The sequence below is a fragment of the Macaca thibetana genome, chromosome 11, assembly GCF_024542745.1.
Source record: "Macaca thibetana thibetana isolate TM-01 chromosome 11, ASM2454274v1, whole genome shotgun sequence".
NCBI classification, from domain to species: domain Eukaryota; kingdom Metazoa; phylum Chordata; class Mammalia; order Primates; family Cercopithecidae; genus Macaca; species Macaca thibetana.
Window position 1 is genome coordinate 106095423 of NC_065588.1, and position 27770 is coordinate 106123192.

General features: G+C 43.3%; 2 protein-coding genes across 17 annotated transcripts in view; both read right to left on the bottom strand.

The window, feature by feature from the left end:
* The window catches only part of GLTP (glycolipid transfer protein), a 201641-nt gene that overhangs the window by 90828 nt on the left and 83043 nt on the right, over positions 1 to 27770 (bottom strand). The window lies entirely within an intron of this gene.
* GIT2 (GIT ArfGAP 2) overlaps positions 1 to 27770 on the bottom strand; it is a 68478-nt gene that overhangs the window by 11074 nt on the left and 29634 nt on the right. For 3 of the 16 annotated variants that reach the window (XM_050749705.1, XM_050749704.1, XM_050749696.1), the window contains 8 exons: positions 26168 to 26219; positions 22009 to 22081; positions 21674 to 21771; positions 20265 to 20376; positions 12758 to 12900; positions 10829 to 10978; positions 6597 to 6845; positions 4587 to 4676 (listed from right to left, as the gene is read on the bottom strand). In XM_050749705.1, the coding sequence (XP_050605662.1) occupies positions 4587 to 4676; positions 6597 to 6845; positions 10829 to 10978; positions 12758 to 12900; positions 20265 to 20376; positions 21674 to 21771; positions 22009 to 22081; positions 26168 to 26219 (967 nt within the window). Of the gene's footprint in view, positions 1 to 4586; positions 4677 to 6596; positions 6846 to 7400; positions 8197 to 10828; positions 10979 to 12757; positions 12901 to 20264; positions 20377 to 21673; positions 21772 to 22008; positions 22082 to 26167; positions 26220 to 27770 lie in introns of those variants that run through there. The other 13 variants (XM_050749699.1, XM_050749708.1, XM_050749697.1 and 10 more) reach the window with 12 other exon arrangements.

Here is a 27770-nt window from a genome sequence, read left to right on the forward strand (position 1 = left end):
CGAGGTGGGCAGATCACTTGAGGCCAGGAGTTTGAGGTTAGCCTGGGCAACATGGTGAAATGTCATCTCTACTAAAACTACAAAAATTAGCCAAGTGTGGTAGTGCACACCTGCAGTTCAGCTACTTGGGAGGCTGAAGTGAGAGGATCTCTTGAGCCTAGGAGGCAGAGGTTGCAGTGAGATGAGATCACACTACTGTACTCCAGTCTGGGTGACAGAGCTAGACCCTAACTCAAAAAAAATAAAAAAATAAAAAAACCAAAAAACCCCCCACAAAACTACGTAAAGCCTGATTGTTGCTTCTTACTGATAACACCTGGTGGGTACAGGCAAGGCAGCTGGACCCATGTGGAGGAGTCCCCCTTATTCACACCACACTTTGTTTGCTATCCCCATAGACTCTCCTTCTGCTCCCAGGGCACATGTTCTCTTCTCTGTCGGCTGAGTTCTTCCATCCACACCTCCACGCATGGTCTGTTTAGTTCCCAGCCACTCAAATACAAGACACTTGCTGTGGGCTCCTAAAATTCACTATGAACTCGTGCATCCTGCAGCCACTCAAATCCATTTGGCAAATGATTAAATGTTGGCTTGGAGCCATATGGGGAGTTTGTAAAGCTAATTTCTGTAGAATCTATAACTTTGGTGATTCCTTTGTTTATATCTCCTACCAATAAGTAGTTCTGCTTCTCTTGCTGCCTTGTTTTGATCTGGCTTTATGAACAGTCAATGAGTTTGGCTCCTAGAAGTCTATAGCAGGAAGATCATGGGCAAGCACTGTGGTCTTCCAGAGATGAGCTTAGAAAACCAAAAAGAAAGAACTCTTCTTATCTTGTCACAGGGAATGCCTAACTTTTCTTTTTTTTTTCTTTTCTCTTTTTTTTGAGGTGGAGTTTCACTCTTGTTGCCTAGGCTGGAGTGCAATGGCGTAATCTCAGCTCACTGCAACCTCTGCCTCCCAGGTTCAAGCAATTCTCCTGCCTCAGCCCCCCGAGTAGCTGGAATTACAGGCATGCGCCACCACACCCAGCTAATTTTGTATTTTTATTAGAGACGGGGTTTCACCATGTTGGTCAGGCTGGTCTCAAACTCCTGACCTCGGTGATCTTCCCGCCTCAGCTCCAAAAGTGCTGGGATTATAGGTGTGAGCCACCGCACCCTGCCAACTTTTTTTTTTCTTTTCTTTTCTTTTTGAGACAGGGTCTCACTCTGTCGCCTAGGCTAAGTGCAGTGGTACAACCTCAGCTTGCTGCAGCCTTGACCTCCCAGGCTCAAGCGATTCTCCCACCTCAGCTTCCTGAGCAGCTGGGACCACGGGCATGTGCCACCACGCTCGGCTAATTTTGTACTTTTTTGTAGAGACAAGGTCTTACTATGTTGCCCAGCCTAGCCTCATAATCCTGAGCTCAAGTGATCCTCCAAGTTTGGCCTCCCAAAGTGCTGGGATTATAGATGTGAGCCACCACACCTGGCCCCAACTAAATTTTAAGTTTTATTTTGGTTTTTATATATACACCCACACAGAGGTATGTGTGTGTATACATATACACATATATCAATAGATAAAAACTTGCATTTACGTAATTATACTGAAAAATGTGCCCAGAGCTGCTCCAGTGGAAAACAAACTAGAAACAGAATTAAACCCAGAAAATTCTAAATATTTATAATGAATCTTTTTTATTTATTTATCTGGAGACAGAGTCTTGTTCTGTTGCCCAGGTTAGAGTACAGTGGCACGATCCTGGCTCACTGTAACTTCTGCCTCCCAGGTTCAAGCGATTCTCCTGCCTCAGCCTCCCAAGTAGTTGGGAGTATAGGCGCCCACCGCCATGCCTGGCTAATTTTTTAGTAGAGACGGGGTTTCAATGTGTTGCCCAGGATGGTCTTGAACTACTGAGCTCAGGGAATCTACCTGCCTCCGCCTCCCAAAGTGCTAGGATTACAGGCATGAGCCACCACGCCTGGCCTTTATAATGAATCTTTTTGCCTTCCCCGATGAAATGTGATAATCGCAAATCAAATGCATTACCCTCAATGATCAGAAGTACCAAGTTGCATTTAAACATTTTAGAAGAGCAGTGACTCATATACCTAATAAATGCATTCGATAAATGTTTCTCAAGTATGGAAAACAACATATAGCAGCAACCACCCAGGAAATCAGTTACTTACACGTTAGTTAAGTCCTTCATCGTTGTCAACAAAAGCATATGTACAGAATTTCAGTGTAGCCAGCATTTAATGTATCAAAATTATTATAAACATGCAGAGCCAAAAGCTATTGGTTAAGAGTGCTGCTCTCTCAAAGCTGTTAATAGGAAGGTTACCTTATAGCTGGTGCTGGTTCAATTTATTTAATAGGTTTGCAGTTTTCTCTGAATAAAGACACGCCATAAAAATCTAAACTCATGATGAAGCTGTCAGGAACAATCAGGGTGATCAGTTTAAATGATTTTTGTACAAAACTCTATCTCAGCAAGCAGTCCTTGCAATGATTTTGGAGGCTACCATACAAATTAAAAAACAAAATTTCACAGTAGACAAAAGTGGTTTGACTTACAAAATTTCTAATGAGGTATTTAATCACTAACTGTCCTTTAGTTGTATCTGGGCTATTTTAATGAAAACATTACAGTTCAATTTCAGAACTGCTCAGGAGACCTTTTTTTTTTTTTTTTTTTTTGAGACAGTCTCACTCTGTCGTCCAGGCTGGAGTGCAGTGGTGCAATCTCGGCTTATTGCAACCTCCGCTTCCCAGGTTCAAGGGATTCTTGATTCTCGTGCCTCAGTCTTCCGAGTATCTGGGATTACAGGCATGCGCCAACCCCCTACTAATTTTTGTATTTTTTAGTAGATACGGGTTTTGCCATGTTGGACAGGCTGGTCTCAAACTCCTGGGCTCAAGTGATCCACCTACCTTGGCCTCCCAAAGTGCTGGGATTACAGCCACTGCACCCAGCTGAGACTTTAAATCCAATTTATCAAGAATTCTTTTTTTTTTTTTATTACAATAATTGCTTTTTTTTTTTTTTTGAGACAGGGTCTCACTGTGTTGTCCAGGCTGGAATGCAATCGCAAAATCATGGCTCACTGCAGCCTCGATCTCTCATGGTGGGCTCAAGCGATCCTCCCATCTCAGCCTCCCAAGTACCTGAGACTACAGGTGTGCATCAACACACCTGGATAATTTTTTATATTTTTTGTAGAGATAGAATTTCACCATGTTGCTGAGGCTGGTCTTGAACTCCTGGGCTCAAGCAATCCACCCGCCTAGGCCTCCCAAAGTGTGTGAGTCACTGCACTCAGCGAGAATTCTTAATAGACTACTGTGAAAGTGAAGTAAAGAATTCCAAAAGGGTCAGGGCATGGTGGCGCATGCCTGTAGGCCCAGCTATTCAGAAGCCTGAAGTGGGAGGACTGCTTGAGCCCAGGAGTTTGAGGCTGCAGTATGCTATGACCACGCCTGTAAATAGCTACTGTACTACAGACTGGGCAACATAATGAGGCTCTGTCTCTTAAAAAAAAAAACCAATCCTGAAAGGGCCTTGATAATCCATATGCCACTGGAACTAGGAAAGAAAGGCTCTCCATCATTCCTAGGTGTGGAGGGAATGGCAAAGGCCCAGTGCAAACCCCACCTTGCCTGTAAAGGTGGTTCCTTACCCACAGCCACCTTCCTCCTCTTACCTTACATTACCCTTCCATTCAAAAAGAGATGGAGCCAGAACTGGGACATGGATTTTCAAAGCTTGTGCTCTTTCCACGGCTTTCCCAGGTTGCAGTCATGTACCACTCTTTGTGCATGAAAGTATTTTTTAATCGACAGTGCCTTCGGGAGCAGGGGCTGTGCCACCTAAGTCCTTAGTACCCTTTCATTGACTTACCAAAACGCTGTGTATGGAGAAGTTGCTTAATACTTACTGCCTGACTACTCTAAAAGGGGCTTAACTGAATCATGCACTGCTATTGAGACCATAAATTATACACCAGTAGGTGGGGTTTAACCAACCTGTACAAGTGAACAGCTTTAGGCTAACAGCTGCTTGCACAGATCCAATGCCACAAGGTGTTACAATTCTGATTCAAGATGCAGGGACTTGTAAACCTTGGTTTGTCAAGTGTAGTGCTGACATAAAATGTGTCACAGGTTTAAAAAAAAAAAAGGCATGACATTTTAGTACTTCAGCGAGTCCACATACAGCAATTTCAATATGACAACTGTAGCCCTGAACAAATTGAACAGATTTGGCCTATTATAATATCTAACCAGCAGCCAGCTAGTTTTCTGGTTGTTTAAAAAGACAGTATGCTCAGAATAAATGCTGTAGGGTGATTTGCAAACTTTGTTAAATATGACGTGAATATGAGCAGTGTGGGGTTAGAGAAAGGTAGGCGCCCTCGATGGGTGAGCGTGCATGTGCGCGAGTGTGCGCCTGATGCACTGTGAGAAACCAGGAGGAAGCGCTGCCTCATGCAGGACGGAAGGGCAGTTAGCGAGGGACAGGAGGGCCAGAGCCCAAGCACAAAGAGCCCAGGAGCACGGCCCCTCCTCCAGAGAGCAGACCATTCAGAATGTACTTAACCCTTCGGGCGCTTTCGTCCCTCGACCAGGAAAGTGTGGAGGGGAAGGAAGGCAGAGATGAAGAGGAGGTCACAAACGCACTCCTCCCGATCTGGAATGGGAAAGAGAAACACACTCGGGAAAATACAAAACAGACCAAAAACCTACCACCTCGCCAGCTTCAGTAAAAGAATCCTGGAACACCACATACTATGTGACGTGAGTGGTGCAATCTCAGTGGCCACCAGCGACAGGACCCCAGAGATGTTTAAACCCTTGGTGAAACACCTCCTGGAAATTACTCTGAATTTAATAAGGCTGCTTTTCCATAAGGGAAATACCTAACATAATTTGTCAAACTTGTCAATAATTTGTTAATGGATACTATGAAATGCGTATTTGTTTTTCAGTCAGGACTGATGTGAGATGAGAAACTATACAAATGATTCTAAGTTGCTATACACTATCAATCTAATTTTTAGTACAGTTACAGTCCTTCTTGATATGATATCTTTATATTCTAATTTTTTTTCTAAAATAAGAAAGTACACTGAAAAATAACAAAGGCTGATTTTCCTAAATTTTGTCTTCAGCTATACAAAAATAAGATTCTTAACTTAGGGTGGGCGTGGTAGCTCACACCTGTAATCCTAGCACTTTGGGAGGCTGAGGTGGGCGGATTGCCTGAGCTCAGGAGTTTGAGACCAGCCTGGGCAACATGATGAAGCCCCATTACTACTAAAACACAAAAAAATTAGCCAGGCGCGGAAGCATGTGCCTGTAGTCCCAGCTACTCAGGAGGCTGAGGCAGGAGAACTGCTTGAACCCAGGAGGCAAAGGTTGCAGTGAGCTGAGATTACACCACTGCACTCCAGCCTGGGTGACAGAGCGAGACTCCGTCTCAAAAAAAAAAAAAAGATTCTTAACTTAGTTCAATGGCATTCCCATTACATCAAATTTATCAAATCAACTGCCTTAGAATGTTAAACCCAAATATCTTAAAAAGAATTTGAGATGATAGACTCCCAATTATAGTAAAACAATATTGTAATTTTAACACACTGAAAATTGACAAAATTAAACTAGGGTTTAATTTACAAAACCATGTCCTTGCTATGCATCTACCTTGAGAATTTTTTTGGAAACTCCCGTAAAATTTGACTGAAGAAATAATAAACTTTGACACTCAAAAAGACAAATACTACTCTCCGAAAAAGCATACGTGAAAAAGTTTAAATGTCTGTAACATCTTGGCAAAACACATATTTTTATAATAAAGTAATCCAGGATAAATATATTTGAAAATCTCACAACACAGTATGTATCCCAATGCAAAATAAGATTGTAAGAAACCTGCTGCAGAACACAATCTCTGGAATTCAGCGCTTCTAAGACTGATGAAGAATATTACATTTCCTTTTCTGAGATGACAAAGCCATACTTCCCCCACCACGGGGGAGGAGCAGGATGCAGAAGCGAACCTAGCAGGCACACTGAGCACACATGGAGAGGCTGCGGAGGCCTGGAGCCTTCCAGACTTGCCTGGGTACCTGGGCCACAGACTCAAGGCCACCTGCTTGAGGAGGAGCTGAAAAGCCATATTGGATTCTAAGGGCTCCAGTCCTTAAAGGGGCACATCCCTGTCTAGCTCCAAGAAGGCGACACTTCCTTCTGAGAGTGACCTTTATGATCTGCTTTTGTTTTTGGAAGTGGGGAAGGAAGGAAGCTTTACCAAAAAAAGTTCCAACACTGGCTGGTTGAGAAATAACCACGGATGTGGGGGAGAAAAAAAGTAGCAGTTCGGGCAAGAGCCAGAATCCCCAACTTGGTTAGGAAACCATCAGCCCATGGCCCTGTGTGCTTGTGGGAACATCGCAAGCATCTGTGGACATGTTAATACAGCAAACACAATGGTAACTCTCTTAGCCCAATTTGGCAAAGCAGAGGTGTGGGGACCTGCAGGTTCAGAAGAGGGAACAGAGTAGTCAGGCTGCACAGAGTGAATAGCGGAAGCGCCAGTGGTGTTACTTACGTGTGCGGGGAAGGGCTGGAGTCTCGTCCTGCTCTCTTCAGGGCGGCTCGCTTCTCCCATTGGGAGATACGGTTTCTGACCTGATCCGGTCTCGTACATGGACATGGGCCTACTGCCCCGGGCAGACGGACGTCTCTTTAAGGAAGAGTGGTTGGAAGTGTCTGTGTACTCAGAACCAGTTTGCACCTGATATACATTGGTTGTGGCCTGTTTCCTGAGGTTCGAATTTTCACTCTGGAGTGTTTGAAGCTGAAAGAAATGTTTGGCAGTGGGACTGTGTTTTTTTATAGCAAGCAGAAAAAGCAAACACCAAGTAAATGAATACAACTACCAGCTTTAAACAATAAGGGCAATAACAGCTAGCGGGGCTGAAAGTAAAAAGCCAATACAAACAAAGACCCTTTCTTCTGGATGGGGTGAAACACAATCGACTCCCTTCATCATGTAAGCAAATTAAATAGCTTCATTTCTGAATGCGGAAAAGTTGTGGTTTGGACTTCCTCAAAACAAAATGTCTAACCGCTTAAAAATTTGTCATGGTGGGCTGGGAAATGTTTGCAGGCAAGCTGTATACTGGATTATTCTAAGGTTGTTTCAAGCAAGAGCTTGAGATCATTAAAACATCATTTAGGTAACTTGCTTTTCAAATGAGCCCCGAGCAATTTGCAAAGGCCAAAAATGACAGCAGACACCATGGAAGCAGCACAAAGATGATGAGGGTTGCTTTGCAAAGCAAGAAAGACAGAAGTTCAGCTTATGAAAAATCAGATCAGCTATTGCTTTCCAAAAAGCCAACAAGAAAAATTATGATCAACAAGTTTTTATTACATAATACTCTTGATATTCCAAACAATTCAGCACTTTGTAAAAAAAAAAAAAAAAAAAAAAAAAAAAAAGAGAAAACTGGATCATGGTAAGTTTGCTATATTAACATATCACAAAGAAAACTGGAAACCTATTATCTATGGAATCGACATCTTCGCATGGATGCTCCACGCAGCACGCTTGCTTCCGTCTGGTGAGTGATCATCTTTCAGCCAGGACTGGAATATTTGGCCTTTCTCTCCTTTGGCTTTGTCACCCAAAAAACACGACCTCAGTGGTGTCAGCTTTGAACATGCTAATCTGCCTGGCACCACCCCATTTTAGAGACTGTCACTTGGAGGCCCTGAACGCTCCTTCCATTCCTCACATGCAGGCTGCTCCATGGTGCTGGATGGATTAGAGTTAAGGGGTCAGCAGGGAATCGTGTTACTCTTTGGCATCTGGCATTTTAAACACCATTCACCACGTCCATTCTGCGCAGGGTCCTTCCCTTCTGGCGCGCCTTCATCTTCCATGGACATTTTATAAGCTGGGTGTGGTGTGAGTTCAGCTGTCTACTCTTTGACAGAGATTGTAAAATCTGACCAAATTCCCCACCAGTGCCAAAGTTTAAGTCCACGAGCAACTGTTTGCACCAGAAGATCATTACTTTTTCAGTAGCAAACCCATTCAATGTTAGGAGTTGCTTTAAATTTTTATTTAGAAAGCACCAATCTGTGAAAAATACACCAATAGTAGTTGCTCCTCTTCATTAATTAGCATCTTTTCCAAGCAACTGTTAAATGTGAAAGATCAGATACAAATCATGCTACTTTGTCAACTTTATGTATATTAAAAACTTTACCTAACTTTGAAATAAAATCAATACATCTTTGCTAAATAAACAAATTCTATATACTTTATATTAATCATGCCAAACTGCTGCGAAAGTGTGACTTACTGCCTCTTCCCCAAAAAGACCACTCATTCTGTTTCCTTGAAGAGCAAGCCATTACAGAATGATAGACTGCTTTTATCCCACAAAGGCTGGCAGGGTATAGCTAATATCTGCAATTCCCTTTCCAGGGAAAGAACAGCTGCAAAGTGACAAAGCAGCCCTGAACATTTCTACATTCCAGGATACAGACAGGCATGAAGTGCCTGTTGAAACTACTCATTAGAGAACCCAGGGCCTAGAGTGAAATGGTCAAGGTTCAAGGACTGAGGCGTGTAACTGACACATGTCCCTCAATGGGGCACTGGTGCATCTAATCACGTGTTTGTCTGTGTAAAAAGCCTCTGTGGCAGTATTTTAGTTAAAGCCTTCACATCTGAAACTTTACCCTAACACTTTTCATGCTTGGATTTTGCCTGAATGTGTTCTCATGAGCACAAGTTCTTGGTTTCAATTTTTAAAAAATTTTAGTACTCTGTATTTAGAGAGATGTCCTCACATAAATTTTAACGATGTTTATCTTAATAAGAACCAGGCTACACTTTTTTATTTGGAAGGAGTATAAGGAAAATAAAAAGTTATAGACAATTCAATAGTTTCAGAAATCAGAAGCATTTCTTTTTTTTTTTTTGAGACGGAGTCTGGCTCTGTCGCCCAGGCTGGAGTGCAGTGGCCGGATCTCAGCTCACTGCAAGCTCCGCCTCCCGGGTTCACGCCATTCTCCTGCCTCAGCCTCCCAAGTAGCTGGGACTGCAGGCGCCTGCCACCTCGCCCGGCTAGTTATTTTTTTTTTTGTATTTTTTAGTAGAGACGGGGTTTCACCGTGTTAGCCAGGATGGTCTCGATCTCCTGACCTCGTGATTCACCCGTCTCGGCTTCCCAAAGTGCTGGGATTACAGGCTTGAGCCACCGCGCCCGGCCCCAATCAAAAGCATTTCTAAGAATTGATGAGATAATCAATAAGCAACAGCAGATAATTTCACTTTGCATTTCTCAAAGAAGCTCAAGACATTTGCTTTCAGAGATAATGAGGCTCTCTCTGATTTCCAAAAATACTAAAAGAAGCATTATTAGATTTTAAAAGGTGATGTGCAACAGATTGATTTACAGTGGCAAAATCAGCATGTTTCAGAAATAGTCACCTGGTCAAAATTATTAGTCCAATTAATGGGACAAAGTATAATCCATTAAATAAAATATATTCCAAAGAAGGCAGAGAAAGTACAGGTCCTGTATGTAATAACAAAGGGGCTCTTGGTCTGTCTCGTTTACAGCTGCACGGCAGCCCTAGACAGGACTGGGAGACACAGAACAAGTGTCTGTTTGTTTAAGGCTGGCTCATCTTGAGCATTCTTCATTCCCTGCTACTACAGGCATTAGAGCCATGTATTTCAAAAAGTCTCAAAAATGCTCTAGAACTCAACATCAAAAGGATCCTAGACCAAATCCCAGGCAAAAGTGCACAGCAATTTCCTTCCCTAGTAAGTAGAGGGGCATGGGCCCCTTTTTAGTTCTTTGACCTTCCTTTAGGAAGCAGCACTGAAAAGAGTCCAGGTACACATGGAGTGTACCATGTCCTCAGGTCTTGAAAATGATTTGAAAACCTTACTTCTCAAATGACTGCCTAAATATATAGATCATATATTTCATTTTGTTTCTGGTTAAGTGTCCAAATCTCATTTTAGAACTGAACGATGGGAGTGATACCCACAAAGTCATGGGCAAAATTTGGAATTTTTCAAATGCCCTTACTTAGCCTTCTCACAAAGAGTTGCATACACAATCCCCCTCCTACTAAGGGTATTCCTTGCTACCATCAACCACACTCCTTTCCGGGATTAATATATTCAGATGGTTCTGATTCTCTCAAAAGGTAATGAATGAGAAAACGCTGAGCAAATGAGATTGCTTTTTACCAGTGTGCAGCTCTTGCTAGTACAAATGAAATGGTTTTTTCTTATTTTTTGAGAACCTACTCTGTGGCAGGCCCTCCCGTAGGCTCTGGGGATAATACAAGTTAGTAGTAAACACTGGTAAGCAATAAGGTGGGGATGTGGGATAGGGCTGCCAGGGTGGGAGCAGGGTTTGAATGCTGATAAACATGCCCCTGCCCGGGGCTCTCACTGGCTCTGTCTCCATGGTATGATCATCCCTCCCTAGCAATGGGAAGAATCACATCCATGAAGCGCCATCCAGGTTTCCAGGAAGCACAGAATAGTGCAAGGGTTATTCTAAAGGGCACAAATGCTTAAATAGGATGTTAGGTTTCTCCTCCCTGGGGAACTTACTCTGGATATATTTCATTTTAAATATCCAAGTACATCCTGCTTCAAAAAGACAACTTGGCCCAAAGATTTCTAAGGCTGTTACAATAACTGTTTTTCTTCCCTCGGACCACATCACAGTGCCTGAGATTCTTCCTTGTACTATGGGATTAAAGCATCAACCGTCCTGGCATTTATTAACATGTTACCTTTTTCTGCATAATTCTCAGCTCGTCACTCAAGTTGTTATTCACCTTCATTAGCTGCTGTATCTTGGCCTCAGAAGCCACTAGAGCGTTTTTGACCTCCATAAATTCCTGTACAGTGACTGGTCCATCTGATAAATCTGAATCTAGGCTCTAAAAATAAATTGGGGAAAACGTTCACAATCTGAGATGATGAGAACATTAAAGACTAACAGCTCAAGAATTTCAAATTCTGACCAAGCCAGCTGAATTGCAAAGTTAGTCAAACCAAATTAAGGCCTCTGAGAGTAATGTAAAACTAAAACATAAAAAAGTAGGGTCACTATCCTATTTAAAAAATTTGAAAGTCAGTATTTTCCAATAGAACAGGCAGTGGGGCTACACATCTATGCTGACAATGACTGTCTAAGGAGGTCTGTCCTGTCTTGTAAGCCTTTCTCTCGTTCACTCATGTTTTGCTTTTATTCATTCTTTCATTAATTCCTTCATTCCAACATTTTCATTGAACAGTAGGCAGTGTTCTAGGTGCTTGGGATATATTAGAAAAGAGACAAAGATTCCTGCTTCCATGGTGTTTATATCCCAACAGCATGAGAGAGTATATATATTGTATGACTGAGGGTGATGAGTGCTGTGGGAAAAGATAAGACAGAGCAGGGTAGGGGACTGCATGTTAAGCGGGTAGCTGGGTTAAGCCTGTGAGTGGGTGAGAGGTGAGCAGAGCCCCGGGAGGTGAGGGAATAAGTCACATGAATCTGGAGGAAGAACATTCCAGCCTGCAGTGGAGCTCAGCCTGCAGGGAGCAGGTGTGTGGGATGGATTGGGCAGGAGGCCAGGCAGTTGATAGAGGGCCTGGTCACAGAGGGTCCTGAAACGACCTCAGCTCTGACTGAGTGAACCAGGTGGCTTCCCGGAAGTCTGCACAGGGGTGTCCCCTGCATCTGCTAATGGCGCCATCTTTCTCGTAGTCATGTGGGCCGGGGAACTCCAAACACATCTCCCATAAGTCTATCTCCCCACTTCAACCTTCCAACTTATTGCCAAGACTTTTCTATTCTACCTTCCTATTCATCTATTCTCAAATGATTGCCAAGCCCCTCTGTGGGTGTGTCCTGGGGGTCAGCAGAGGGTGCACAGCCTGGGGTCCTGCCGCCTTCTCCACCAGCTCACACTCTGGTCCCGAGGTCTCTCCCACCTGCACCATCTTAGCATGGGTCCTGGGGTGGCCTGCGTCAGCTCCAGTTTGGAGCTCTCCCTCCACTCTCTAACCTACCAGAATAGTCCTCCCCAGACATGGCAACCTGGGCTCCGCACTGCCTGTGAGGCCCACGCTCTTCCGCTGGGCGTCATACCCCTCTTGCTGCAGCTTCGAGTCCCACCCTTTTTAGGCTGTCCCTATGCATGACCAGCTTCCCCTTAGATGCCCTGGTTTCACTTTCTTTCTGCCTCCTCCATATGCCCCAATCCCAAGCGTCCCTTGAGGCGCATCTTAAGAGCCGTCCTATGACACAGCCCTGCTGATGCTCCCAGCCATAGGTTCTCTCTCTGTTCACTCCCTCAGCCTGTGTGTGCTTCATATGACACACATCACTTTGTGCCTTCTCCTGCAGTTCTCTCTCTCCTAGGCAATGAGACCCTCATAGGAAAGGGATGAGACCTCATTCAGGAGAGTCATATCCAGAGAAGTCACTCAGTAAACACTTGTTGAATGAAAAAAACACACCAGTCACTCCTCACAAGTTTTATAAAGTCTCAACTGCAGCAGGGCTGTGATGCAGGGACAAGGACCCCTATTTTAAAACCATTTAACCTTGTTTCACCTTTGCTTGGCCTGAGCTAGTAACAAACCCAACCTCACTGCACAGCAGCTTTGGCAGGGCTAGCCCTCAGCTGATGCATGCTTGCCCTTCCACAGGACGCACGGCCTCTCACCTTCTGCCGGTTTGCTTTGCTTGCAGTGGTTTCCAAATCTGTGTCTTCGTCTGATGCCACGCTGTCATAGTCGGGCTGGTCGTTGTCTTGACTCTCAATGCTGTGCTGGTTATTGATTGTTTTCAGTATGAGCTCCACATTGTCTATCAATAAAAGCAAACAACTTTAATTCAGGCTTAAAACACTGCTTTTCTTCCAAAAGCTATGGAGAGGATTTTTTGGTTTAGCCATTTAAAGGACATAAAGGGCTGAATGCTGTGCTCTTGCCTGTAATCCCAGCATTTTAGGAGGCCAAGGAGGAGAAATGCTTGAGGCCAGGAGTTTGAGACCTACTTAGGCAACATAATGAGACTCTATCCCTACAAAATAATTTAAAAATTATCCAGGCCTGGTGGTACATGCCTGTAGTCCCAGCTACATAGCTACTCAGGAGGTTAAGACAGGAGGACTGCTTGAGCCGAGGAGACTGAGGCTGCAGTGAACCATGACTGGACCACTGTACTCTAGCCTGGGCATCAGAGTGAGGCCCTATCTCTAAAAGCAAAAACAAAGACAAAAACAAAATACACAAGGACTGAAAGAAAATGACAGAAATGGCAATGTTATATTCACACCAATATAGAGATAACAGAAAAAGTTTTCAACCAGGTGGACAGTTATATAAGAGACTTCAGCATTCCTCATCTACCTGCCAAATATGGGCAAATTAAACAGATGGCTTAGGAAGGAACTGCTCAGATAAAAAGGCAAGATCCCAAGTTTCTAGAGATAGAGTCTAGCTCCAGGTCATGAAGATAAGGCTGTAGGTAATGGAAGATAAACTATAATTTGATTAATACCTATAACATGTTTACAAGGTAATATCAATCAAAACAGAAAGCAACTTGTTAAACTGGAGCCAGAACCTAGGCACTCAAAGAATAGAAACATTGTGCTGGACGTGGTGGCTCACACCTGTAATCCCAGCACTTTGGGAAGCCGAGGCGGGTGGATCACGAGGTCACGAGGTCGAAACGATCCTGGCTAACACGGTGAAACCCCGTCTCTACTAAAAATACAAAAAATTAGCCAGGTGTGGTGGTGGGCGCCTGTAGTCCCAGCTACTTGGGAGGCTGAGGCAGGAGAATGGTGTGAACCCACTTGCAGTGAACCAAGATCACACCACTGCACTCCAGCCTGGGCGACAAAGCAAGACTCCATCTCAAAAAACAAAAACAAAAACAAAAAAAATTGGCATTTAGTCAATTACCTGCATCTCAGTGAGACAAACAGATAGAGGAGAATGAATCAAATACACATGTGCATGTTACAAGGAGTGTCTATTCCATAAGGGAGCAGGGATTATTCTATTGGATCTAATACACTTTGAACAAAAGATTTCACAAACTAAAGTCTCTCTGATTTCTTTCAGGTTACTCAAACTCTGACTTCTAATACTGCTTCCCAGAGATGTTGAGGAAACAAAGGATGGATGATATCTGGGTGATGAATTGTGGTTATTTAAAAGGACTAGGTCCCAGCCGGGCACAGGGGCTCACATCTGTAATCCCAGCACTTTGGGAGGCTGAGGCAGATGGATCACTTGAGGTCAGGAGTTTGAGACCAGCCTGGCCAACATGGTGAAACCCCATCCCTACTAAAAATACAAAAATTAGCTGGGCATGGTGGTGGGCATCTGTAATCCCAGCTACTTGGGAGGCTGAGGCAGGAGAATCGCTTGAACCCAGAAGGTGGAGGTTGCAGTGAGCTGAGATTGCACCACTGCCCTCCAGCACGGATGACAGAGCGAGAGTCTGTCTCGAAAAATAATAAGTAAAATAAAAGGATAGGTCCTATTTTAACTTTTTAAATGTTTTAAAACACATAAATATAATGATTACAGAAGTAACAGTCAATACATACAATTTAGAAACTAATGAGCAAGTAAGATAAAGTAATCACTTATAGCCATTGTTATTTGTTGATCTATTTTTTTCTAGGTTTTTTTCTGAGCACTTATATCCACACACAGTCAATTTTTGTTATTCTTGGTAGTTATTTTATTTATTTATTTTGAGACGGAGTCTCACTCTGTCACCTCGGCTAGAGTGCAGTGGCGCGATCTCAGCTCACTGCAAACTCTGCCTCCCAGGTTCAGGCCATTTTCCTGCCTCAGCCTCCCGAGTAGCTGGGACTACAAGTGCCCGCTACCACGCCGGGCTAATTTTTTTGTATTTCTTTAGTAGAGATGGGATTTCACCATGTTAGCCAGGAAGGTCTCGATCTCCCGACCTCGTGATCCGCCCGCCTCGGCCTCCCAAAGTGCTGGGATTACAGGCGTGAGCCACTGTGCACAGCCTCTTCGTAGTTATGTTCTAAAAAGTTGCTGTGAATTGGCCAATATTAAATCAGTGCTCTTGGGGTTATCAACCAATCAATACATAACCTTGTTCTATATGTGTTTCTGTTTAAAGATACCTTATTTAATACATTTTATTGATTCATTAACATTGAACTCATGGCCAACAGCACTATAAATCATGCCTGAATGATGCTTATTTAACACACATTTCTCCATCGGGCACATCACAGCCTTCTTGCACTTAGACACACTAGACAGAGCTTTAGGACTATGCTTGGAGGCCACTTTTTTTCTTTTTTTATTGAGACAGGGTCTTGCTATGTCACCCAGGCTGGAGTGCACTGGCATAATCATAGCTCACTATAGCTTCTAACTCTTGAGCTCAAGTGATCCTCCTGCCTCAGCCTCTTGAGTATGTAGGACTACAGACACATGCTAACACACCTAGGTAATTTTTAAATTTTTTGGTAAAGATGGGGCCTTGCTATGTTGTTCAGGCTTGGAGATACTTTTTTTTTTTTTTTTTTTTTTTGAGATGGAGTCTCACTCTGTCGTCCAGGCTGGAGTGCAGTGGTGCGATCTCAGCTCACTGCAACCTCCGCCTCCTGGGTTCAAGCGATTCTCCTGCCTCAGCCTTCTGAGTAGCTGGGATTACAGGCAGACGTCACCATGCCTGGCTAATTTTTCTTGTATTTTTAATAGAGACAGAGTTTCACCATGTTGGTCAGGTTAGTCTTGAACTCCTGACCTCGTGATCGGCCTACCTCAGCCTCCCAACATTCTAGGATTACAGGCGTGAGTCACTGCGTCTGGTCGAGACACTTTTGAGATAGGGTCACCCATGCTAGAGTGCAGATGTGATCATGGCTCACTGCAGCCTCAACCTCCTGGGCACTCAATCGATCCTGGGCGGGGGTGGGGCATTTTAAAACAGTGAAATGACCAGTGAAAAGCACACAAATATGACTAACTATTTGTGTGGCACTAAATAGACCACAGACACTTGTTTATAGCATGAATGCAGAAACAAGAAGTCAAGGAGTCTCCTCCCTGTTCAATCTCAGCTGGAAACATGTGCTTTTGATGACTCAATTTTTTTCTCTGCTCTGTATATTTCTTAGAATGACCTTGAAAATGCTGTATTAATTTTGAGGTCACAAATAAATTTTAGCAAGTAGATGAATTTCTAAATATGGGATGTGCACATGATGATCAATTGTGTATTTATACTTACCTGTGGTATACTCACTTGTACACATATATTTACATAAATATGTTTTCCTTACAAAATTGGGGTTATACAAAACCTTTTAAAAACGTCATTAGTTGGCTAGGCATGGTGGCTCATGCCTGTAATCCCAGCACTTTGGGAGGCTAAGGCAGGCGGATCACGAGGTCAGGAGTTCGAGACCAGCCTGGCCAATATGGTGAAACCCTGTCTCTACTAAAAATACAAAAAAATTAGCTGGGCATGGTCGCGTGCACCTGCAGTCCCAGTTACTCTAGAGACCGAGGCAGGAGAATTGCTTGAATCCAGGAGGCAGAGGTTGCAGTGAGCCAAGACTATGCCACTGCATTCCAGCATGGGCAATAGAGGGAGACTCCGTCTCCAAAAAAAAAAAAAGAAAAAAAAAACTGTTGTTTTTAAGACTAAATTTCACATCTGAAATTTTCAAGGTGCTCAGGTGAGAAACGGGAACTACAACTGATTACTCAAGTTGAGCCCTGGAGGTACAGGATAAGGACCTGGGCTTTAAACTACTTCATAACAAAAAAGAAAAAAAGAAAGAAAAAAATAAACTAGCATAACCAGCAACCGTTCAGAGGTTTATTCAATAGCAGCAGTGATATGCAATCTTGTTTCTGTGACTATCTCAGTGATCTTGGGAAGCATTCAAAACCAGCAAATGTACACTGACATGTGTCTGAAGCGATGTGGGCCCATCCCAGGTTTCAGCTGGGGCCTAACCATAGTTGTTTTTCAGTCTCATTACTGTTCCTTTGAAAAACTAAGATTTAGTCAGGCGAGGTGGCTCATGCCTGTAATCCCAGTACTTTGGGAGGCCAATGCAGGCGGATCACGAGGACAGGAGATTGAGACCAGCCTGGACAACATGGAGAAACCCCGTCTCTACCAAAAAATACAAAAATTAGCTGGGTGTGGTGGTGCACACCTGTAATCCCTGCTACTCAAGAGGCTGAGGCACAAGAATCACTTGAGCCTGCGTGGCAGAGGTTGCAGTGAGCCAAGATCATGCCACTGCACTCCAGCCTAGGTGACAGAGTGAGACTTGTCTCAAAAAAAAAAAAAAAAATCAAACTTTATTACTTTATCTAATATAATTACTACTATAGTATAAATGTTTGTTCCCTCCAAATCTCATGTTGAAATGTGATCCTCAGTGTTGGAGGGGAAGAAGACTAAAGGGAGGTGTTTGGGTCATGGGGGTGGATCCTTCATGAACAGATTAATGCCCTCCCTTTGTAGTGCGTTCTTGCTCTGTTAGTTCCTGCTAGGAGCCGGTCATTGAAAACAGCCTGGCACCTCCCTCCTTGCTCTCTTGCTTCCTCTCTCACCGTGTGATCTCTGCACATGCAGCACCCCTTCACCTTCCACGAGTGGAAGCAGCCTGAGGCTCTCACCAGATGCCCAGTCCTACAGTCAGCAGACTCATGAGCCAAATACACCTTTTTTCTTTACAAATTACCCAGTCTCGGGTATTCTTCTATAGCTACACAAAAAGGACTAAGACAATTACATATTCTTTTTTTTTTTTTTTGAGACGGAGTCTCGCTCTGTCGCCCAGGCTGGAGTGCAGTGGCCGGATCTCAGCTCACTGCAAGCTCCGCCTCCCGGGTTCACGCCATTCTCCCGCCTCAGCCTCCCGAGTAACTGGGACTACAGGCGCCCGCCACCTCGCCCGGCTAGTTTTTTGTATTTTTTAGTAGAGACGGGGTTTCACCGTGTTAGCCAGGATGGTCTCGATCTCCTGACCTCGTGATCCACCCGTCTCGGCCTCCCAAAGTGCTGGGATTACAGGCTTGAGCCACCGCGCCCGGCCACATATTCTTTTTTTAAAAAGGTAAGTATGTACTATTTTAAAATGTGACTAATTGTTCCTCTTTATTACTCAGTTGCTTCTAATGTTTGTGTTTTTCTACATAACATACATATAACATCTCTGATAATTTCCTTTCAGTTAACACCTAAGAATGGAATTATCAAATCAAAGAGCTGGTATTTTTTTAAGACTTTATTTTTTAAATTAAAAAAATTTTTTTTTTTTTTTTGAGACAGAGTCTCGCTCTATTGCTCAGGCTGGAGTGCAGTGGCGCAATCTCAGCTCACTGCAAGCTCTGCCTCCTGGGTTCATGCCATTCTTCTGCCTCAGCCTCCTGAGTAGCTGGGACTACAGGTGCCCACCACCACGCCTGGGTTATTTTTTGTAGTTTTAGTAGAGACGGGGTTTTACCGTGTTAGCCAGGATGGTCTCGATCTCCTGACCTCGTGATGTGCCCACCTCAGTCTCCCAAAGTGCTGGGATTACAGGCGTAAGTCACCGCGCCCGGTACCCAATTTTTTTTTTTTTTTTTTTTTGAGACAGAGTCTTACTCTGTTGCTCAGGTTAGAGGACAGTGGTGTCATCTCGGCTCACTGCAACCTCTGTCTCCCAGGTTCATGCAATTCTGCCTCAGCCTCCTGAGTAGCTGGGATTACAGGCGCATGCCACCACGCCCAGCTAAATTTTTTTTATTTTCAGTAGAGATGGGTTTCACCATGTTGCCCAGGTTGATCTCAAACTCCTGACCTCAAATGAGCTGCCCGCCTCAGCCTCCCAAAGTGCTGGGATTACAGGCGTGAGGCACCACACCCAGGCCATTTTAAGACTTTAAACTTATCCAAAGACTCGTCACTGTGCCTTCACCAAAATTTAATAAACCTTTTCAGAACTTCCTTATTCCTGGTTGAACAGATAAAACCAAATTCCTGAACAGGCAAGAAGAATGAATGAGTTGTTGTCAGTTAATGATTACTGTCTTTGGGGAATGTGATACTGACTGAAAACTTAATTTTTATGGTACATATTTCTTTTGCTTAAATGACTTACAATGAAAAATGTCTAATTTCTATAATTAGAAAAAAACAATATGGATACAGTAATAGGGCTGGAGAGGAAGGACATTCCGAAGCATGCAGACAGGACCTGGCCTACTGAACTAGACTCAACAGGGCACCTGTGAAACAGATGCTCACAGTTCTCCTTATAATTGTATATCACAGTAATTCTCACTGAAGACATTTAAAGTTTTTGGCAACAAATTTTAATTATGTCGGACTCAGTTTCGTAGGTAAGCAACAGCAGATATTATGCAGTTTCAATCAAGAAGAGTTTTTTTTTTTTTTTTTTGAGACAGAGTCGTGCTCTGTCACTCAGACTAGAGTGCAATGGTGCGATCTCGGCTCACTGCAACCTCCGCCTCTCAGGTTCAAGTGATTCTCCTACCTCAGCCTCCTGAGTAGCTGCGATTACAGGCGCCTGCCACCATGCCTGGCTAATTTTTGTATTTTTAGTAGAGATGGGGTTTTACCATGTTGGCTGGTCTCGAACTCCTGACGTCAGGTGATCCACTCGCCTTGGCCTCCCAAAGTGCTGGGATTACAGGCGTGAGTCACCATGCCCGGCCAAGAAGAGTTTATTTTCACATGTCCTTTAATAAGATCTAAGTCAGAGTTTTGGGTTAATTTCAGGATGCAATTTTACAGGGAAGGTAAGTGTCCCAAAACAAAACAGAAATCATATATAAGATAAATATGTGTAGCAGTTAATAACTCTGAAATATTGTTAATTCACCAGGGCTCAGACAGGTAAACTATCACAATATACTACCAATAAAACTTATACGAGTAGGGGCTGAGGGGAGGGAACCTAGAGGACAGGTCAATAGGTGCAGCAAACCACCATGGCATACGTATACCTACGTAACAAGCCTGCACATTCTGCACATGTATCCCAGAACTTAAAGTAAAAAAACAAACAAAAACCCAAAAACCTATAGAACTTTAAGCTGTCATGCTGATGACTGCTTTAATTAGCTTATAACTTTAACACTTGAGTCAAATTTAGAGGGCCAAAAATACAAATGTTTGGAGGTTTGAGCAGTTACCTTTTGAACCCGAGAGAGAACTGCCCTGCTGTCTCCTCTTGGCATCACTGAGAATGTCAATGACCAGTGTGGCAAACTCATGGGCGTTGAACCGAGCTAACTTCTGTCTGCCCTAAAGGTGGGAAAACAATTGGAAATATTTCCCAGTGTAAAAATATGTACATAAACAGTCACATAAAATTAGACAATTGACAGACTTCTGCAAAGACTTTCTTCTGGATGATCAAAGTACAGTTAATCCTAGCCATAATCAAACCAAGTTAATGCTTGTTTTCCATGTGAACAGTTTAAAACCATTTATATAACAGAACTTCATAATAAATGTTATGGCATTTCTCACATATGCATTGTTCTCACAATGCAGATCTATTTGGTAAGCAAAAATAAAATGGTTCTACTGAATGCTTTTCTTCTATTATTGTTTCAGTTTGGAAGTAGACTCAGTAATTAATTTTGAGGGGAATTTTTAAATTTTAAGTTAAGGCCAGGCTCACACCTGTAATCCCAGAACTTTGGGAGGCTGAGGCGGGAGGATCACTTGAGGTCAGGACTTTGTACAAAAATTAGCCAGGCATGGTGGTGGGTGCCTGTAATCCTAACTACTCGGGGAGGCTGAGGCAGGAGAATCGCTTGAGTCCGGGAGGTGGAGGTTGCAGTGAGCTGAGATGGTGCCACTGCACTCTAGCCTGGACGACACAGCAAGACTCCGTCTCAAAAAAAAAAAAAATTTTTAAGTTAAACAAAGTCATAGATGTACCCTATCCTTATATATAGCTGCTAATCGTAAAGACTAAAACACCTTCCTAATTCATTCAACATTTCTCGTCTTGATAGATGTGTTGGCTGTTTTCAATGCTCTATTACATACAGCAGTGCTTTGATGAAAATCACTGTGCATAAATCTATTTTTATTTTATTAGAGCATATTCTCAAATGAGTAATTCCCATGTAAAAGGATGTACTTAATTCTGAGGCTTCCGAAACTGGTAAACAAATTGCTTTTCTAACATCTACAGCAATTTAAAGTTCTATCTGTTGCAAGAGAAAGCTCAGCTTACCACATCCTTACCAGTCTGGAGTATCCTTTATTATGTATTTTATTAATTTGACTGATAAAACTTGCACTAATGCTTTTAGGTTGCTTTCTTAGATTACTGACAAGGTTAAACACTTCTTCACATGTGTAAAACATTTATATTTCTTCTGTGAATTGTTTCATATTCTTTCCCAGTCATTTATTTATAGTCTATTGTTTTTCTTATCATTTTGGGGGTTGTGTGTGTGTGTATGTATAAAGGATATTAAATTTTAATCAATCGAAAAATTTAGAATACTTGTCCTGGGAAAATGAAATACCATGACATCAGTCATTCCCCAACTACTATTCCTTTCCAAACAGAGTCACTTGCCTGGTTTCGTGTTGATGAGTACTCAGGATTGACCGGAAGAAAGGGGACGACCGTTGTCTCAGTTACCAGGGCACTGTGGTTTTGCGTGGCAAGCCAGACTAGCCAGAGGAAAGAGCCAGAGACAAACCTTATCACACCTGTGTGTCACTGCTCCTGGGAGGCACAGCTCACGCATTACGAGGGGAAACACACTCTGAAGCCAACACACACAAAGGCAAATGTCGACACTCGCACCATCAGGACAGCAGAAATTGGGCTAGTAAAACACTGAGCCTGGCAGCTTTTCACTGCCCACTGATAACAGAAGCTTATTAGATAAAGCCACGTCAAGTCACCTGCATCCGTCTCTCGCCTGTCAACTTCGTCGTACACATCCATGGCAAGTTCTTCAAACAAATGATTACTTAGCTGAAAGTAAAAAATATCAGGAACACAAGGGACAACGATTAACACCAGGAGGATGAGAGGGAACTGCGACTTAGTCACCCTTTTATTGCCTATGTCTTATCCAATGCCAGTGCTTGGTACATACCCACTGTTAAACAGACGTAACATTTTCACAATCATACAGGGCCTCTAGAAATGTCTGCGAACCACAGCAATTTCACTACTTTATGACACAGACAGGGCTGATGCTATTAAGGAGCTAAGAGGCATCTAAAGTACATCATCTCAGAAGCAGTTTCCAGTTCTCTACTCTTCTTGTGATATCACCCTGTAAGCCTCCTTTTTCTGCACGTAAAGAGTGTTTGTCAGTTCCCCAAAGTGTAAGCAATCCTATACCCTTGCAAAAATAGCCAGGCTCAGTGGTGCACACCTGTAATCTCAGCACTTTGCGAGACTGAGGCAGGTGGATTGCTTAAGCCCAGGAGTTCGAGACCAGTCTGAGTAACATGGTAAAACTCCACTTCTACAAAAAATACAAAAATTAGGTGGGTGTAGCGGTGCACGCTTATAGTGCCAGATACTCAGGAGGCTGAGGCAGGAGGATCACTTCAGCCCAGGAGGTCGAGGGTGCAGTGAGCCAAGATCGCACTACTGCACTCCAGGCTGGGTGACACAGTAAGACCCTATCTCAAAAAAGAAAAAAGAAAAGCAAAAGACATGCTGTTTTGAGAGGATAAAATGTGCCCTTGCACAAAAACATGACCCAGACCTCGGCTGAGTTTCTTTGCTCTTTTTCTCAGTAGCAGTCCTACTGTTTCAGTCTCCAGAAGGAAGATTCCTAACAAAGCACAGCCTGACTCTTCAGCACACAACTGCCTCACCGCCTGCAGTGCCTCCCTGGGCACATGGAGGATAATTGAGTTCTTCCTGGCCCAGATGAGGTTAAGCCCCTGCTAGGGTGGCTCTGCATCTCTGCACTTTATGCCTCATGAAAACACCTTGACACGTGGTAGTTGTGACTCTTAAACTGTCTGACATCTGCTTTGGGAGGACAGATGCTGAATCTGTTATATTCCCTATTGGGTTCCTTACATCCACACATGATACCTCACACTTTAAGAGGGGCCAGAAAAGAGACATTGGCTGGCCAGAAGGTATTGAATGCAGCAATTTAAAATGCTGGCTGCAGGCTGGGTGTGGTGGCTCATGCCTATAATCCCAACACTTTGGGAGGCAGATGCAGGAAGATCACTTGAGCCTGGGAGTTCAAGGCTACAGTGAGCCATGATGGCACCACTGCACTCCAGCCTGGGTGACAGAGTGAGACCTTGTCTCGAAAAAAAGAGAAAAAACAAGTGCTGGTTACAGACACCTCATAGGAACATGTTAAAATGGGTACAATATATTATTAAGTGAAAAAAGCAGGTTAGAAACATCTATAATTATGATTAAGTTCCAGTTTTTTAAAAAGATATGCATATAAGAACTGAAAGAAATGTAGGCCGGGCGCGGTGGCTCAAGCCTGTAATCCCAGCACTTTGGGAGGCCGAGATGGGCGGATCACGAGGTCAGGAGATCGAGAGACAATCCCGGCTAACACGGTGAAACCCCGTCTCTACTAAAAAATACAAAAAAATAGCCGGGCGAGGTGGCGGGCGCCTGTAGTTCCAGCTACTCGGGAGGCTGAGGCAGGAGAATGGCGTAAACCCGGGAGGCGGAGCTTGCAGTGAGCTGAGATCCAGCCACTGCACTCCAGCCTGGGTGACAGAGCAAGACTCCGTCTCAAAAAAAAAAAAAAAAAAAAAAAAAAAAAGAAATGTACCAAAATACTGAGCCTGACTCCATTAAGAGTGTGGCAATGAGGATGGTCCCCCTTCTCTATTTTTCAAATCTTCCCAAATGTGGTCACACTATAATTAAAAACAAACCCCAAGAGCCTGTTGCTAGGTAAGATGAAGGATTGGGAGCTTGACCTTGCTTCATAAATGTCCAGTTTCTTCCTCCATGGGACTACAAGCTAATGTTATCACTAGCAACAATTACAATGGCCAACTTATAACACCTCTATGAAAGCAGGAACTACTATTGCCCCACTTTTCAGACAAGGAAACTGAGGCAGAGAAGATAGTAGCTTGCCTAAAGTCACAAAGCTAGTAAGTGACGGACCTGAGATCCAAGTTTATATCTTTGAAAATGCTAACATTTACTCCTTTGAGGAATACATTAGCCTTTGTTATATTTCTCTCAGCTTTTCATCAGGAGGGAAGGAAGGAAAAGAGAAAGGAAAGAAAGGATGAAGGGAGGAAGAGAGGGAGGACAGGAGGAAGATACCGGAGGATAAACACTGACCTGGCACTGATAACATGGTCACCTGTGAGAAGGAGACCACAGGGTGAGGGTCAACAAGTAACAGTGGCAGCCCACTCTGAGCAGTTCTGGTCGGCAGCCCCTGCAGGATCCTTATCTCCCTTTTCTATGACAGTACGCCAAGGCACAGGGAGGCTAGGAAGCTTGGCAGGGCTAAGATATGTACTGACTAGTCTGACCCAAACCCCAGCTCTTGAGAGCTATACTAGACTCTGTTCCAGGTCTTTACTTCATGCCTGTCACATGCTAGAGCTATTACAGGCATAATCTCAGCTTTCATGCAGCTTCCAGTGAAGCAAGTGTAGGATAGTCTAACAAAATGTGGGTTTTTATCTAGGTTTGAATTATTTATAATAAAATGTACTTACAGATTGTGAGTAATTAAAAGGAAATCACACAATATTTAGTGCTGTCTGACTCCAAAGCTTATCATCCTGATCATCTTAGTCTATAACTTCCTTAAGGCAATAAAACACACAAACACACAAAACTGTAGATACAGAACACAGAGACACCAAACAAATTGCATAAAACACATTTATTTCATAATACAGTTAAATACTAGTAAGGATAAATTCATTTTATGTAATATTTAATACTGAGTATTATATGAAGTTTTAGTAAAGGGTCTTCTGTGAAAGTGGAAATGAGGAGAAAGTCATAAATTAGGGAAGCTGCAATGTCAGAGTTAGGCTTTGGGAAAGCCACTACCTACACTGGTCAGATTTCAGGTCCTTGAATGATCAGAGGGATGGAAGCTGGGAAAGGCAAACACTGCAGGTAGAGGAGGATTCCTGGAAGAGGACTTGAGTGCGCAGCTCATGGCCTCAGAGCATGTTAATCCACAAAGACACACAGACAGACACATACACACACACACACACACACACACACACGGAACCAGATGGGAAGTGGGGCAATCTCTGAAAGGTGAGAGTTGAATGATGCCCTTACGGGTTACAGAAAGAAGTTAAGAATCTTGGTTCTGATCCAAAGAGCAATGGGAACAGCTGAGGAGTATACTTTGGTGGTTAAAGTAGCGAGAAGTACCCTGGTGAGGCTTCATGTGAAGGGACTAGACAAAGAGAAGTCAATCCCAGAGAAACAGATTTCTCTTGAGGCCTTGGGCCCTTAGGCCTTTCTTAAGGCTGAGGTGGGCAGTCTGGAAGAAAGATACAGGCTAAAGGGAGGCTGTGGTGCAGATCCGGCAAACTCTGAGCACACACGTGGGCCAAGACCACCAGCTTTTAACAGTAGAAATTTAAAAAGCGCTGATGAATGGCATGGGATGGTAAAGAGGGTTACAGTATGGCTGGATCCAAATGGCAGCGAGTGAATCTATGGGACTCGCTACCATTTCAGCATCAGCATTTACCATGTTCTAGAACCCTGTGTGGCTAAGTCACCCCAGGAATGCGTGCCCTACTTACTCATGACGCTGAGAGAAACTAGGGAACTCTCCTGAGGAGAACAACTGCCTAATGCCAAAGGTGCCATCTGCACTTTTTACATGACAGAGAAAAACGAGATTATCTGAAGCAGAACCAATGAATTGAATATACTGAACTTAATAGTCCTTGTGGTCATCACTGCTGTATACTCAATTGTCTGGTTCTAATTTAACAAATAAAAGTATGAAATAAAGTCATCAGACGCAATAGGTAACCTGCATTGAGAGTAGGTATAAGCAGAGTGCACCGATTCTCATACTAGAGAAAACCAGTACAGAGGTATACTCACAGACTGAAGTTTCTTCTTAGCAGCTTTTGCCAATTCAGACAAATCCAGGCTGCTAAGAAAACATACAAAGCTAATAAGCAAATAAATAAAGCCAGATTTGTGAACTCTGTAAAGTTTAAGACACCCAAGAGATAAAAATATTAATTATAGTTCATGGACCATGTTAGAACCAAGCATTCTACAGACCGATAGCCAGTGAGGAGCTCTAAACAGAACAAGTCGGTGAAAGTAACTCCTTCTGAAATACCACAATCATATAAGTGTTAAAGAGAAAAAAAAAATTGTCCACCAACTAAACGACAAAAGCTATTGCCAGGTTACCTTCCAGGCCCTTATGTGAATAGTCACAATTTTTGAAGCATTAAAAAAAAAGCATGATATAAGAAAATATGCCAAGCTCAATGGCTCACGCCTGTAATCCCAGCACTTTGGGAGGCAAAGGTGGGAGGATCACAAGGTCAGGGTTTTTTTTTTTTTTTGAGATGGAGTCTCACTCTGTCACCCAGGCTGGAGTGCAATGGTGCAATCTCGGCTCACTGCAACCTCTGCCACCCGGGTTCAAGCAATTCTCCTGCCTCAGCCTCCAGAGTAACTGGGATTATAGGCACACACCACTGTGCCTGGCTAGTTTTTGTATTTTTAGTAGAGACAGGGTTTCACCATCTTGGCCAGGCTGGTCTCGAACTCCTAACCTCGTGATCCACCCACTTCGGCCTCCCAAAGTGCTGGGATTACAGGTGTGAGCCACCGTGCTCGGCGAGGTCAGGGGTTTGAGACCAGTCTGGCCAACATGGTAAAACCCCATCTCTACTAAAAATACAAAAATTAGCTGGGTGTGGTGGCACGCACTCGTAGTCCCAGCTACTCAGGAGGCGGAGGCAGGAGAATTGCTTGAACCTGGGAGGCAGAGGTTGCAGTAAGCCTAGACTGCACCACTGCACTCCAGTCTGGGCGACAGAGCAAGACTCCATCTCAAAAAAAAAAAAAAAAAAAAAAAAAAGAAAAGAAAAGAAAATACGAGGCTAGATGTAGTGGCTCGTACCTGTACGAGCACTTTGGGAGGCCAGGGCAGGTGGACTGCTTGAGTCCCAGAGTTTGAGACCAGCCTGGGTAACATAGCAAGACCCTGTCTCTACCAAAGCAAAAAAACAAAAAGGGAAGATGTAAAGGATCGGGATGGCAAGATTGTATCGGGAATAGCATTTAGTCATTTCATAAACTCTTGACAGGTTCTGTGCAAAGGTAATTTGCAAAACAAGGATTTAAGGTTCATTCCTGTAGCAATGAACTCATCTGCAATTATAGATCAGGTGTCAGCAAAATTATGGCCTTTTTGTTCAATTGACCTAGGAATAGTTTTTACGTTTTAAAATGATTGAGGGGCAAAAAGAAAAAACAATCTTTCATAACGTGAAAACTATTTGAAATTCAAATTTCAGTGTCCAGAAATAAAATTTCACTGGAATAGACATACCCATTCATTGTACAGTGTCCACAGATGCTTTCATCTACAACAGTAGAGTTAAGCTATTGTGAAAGGGGCCATATTGCCCACAAAACCTAAAATATTTATTATTTGGCCCTTGAGAAGAAAAGTTTGCCA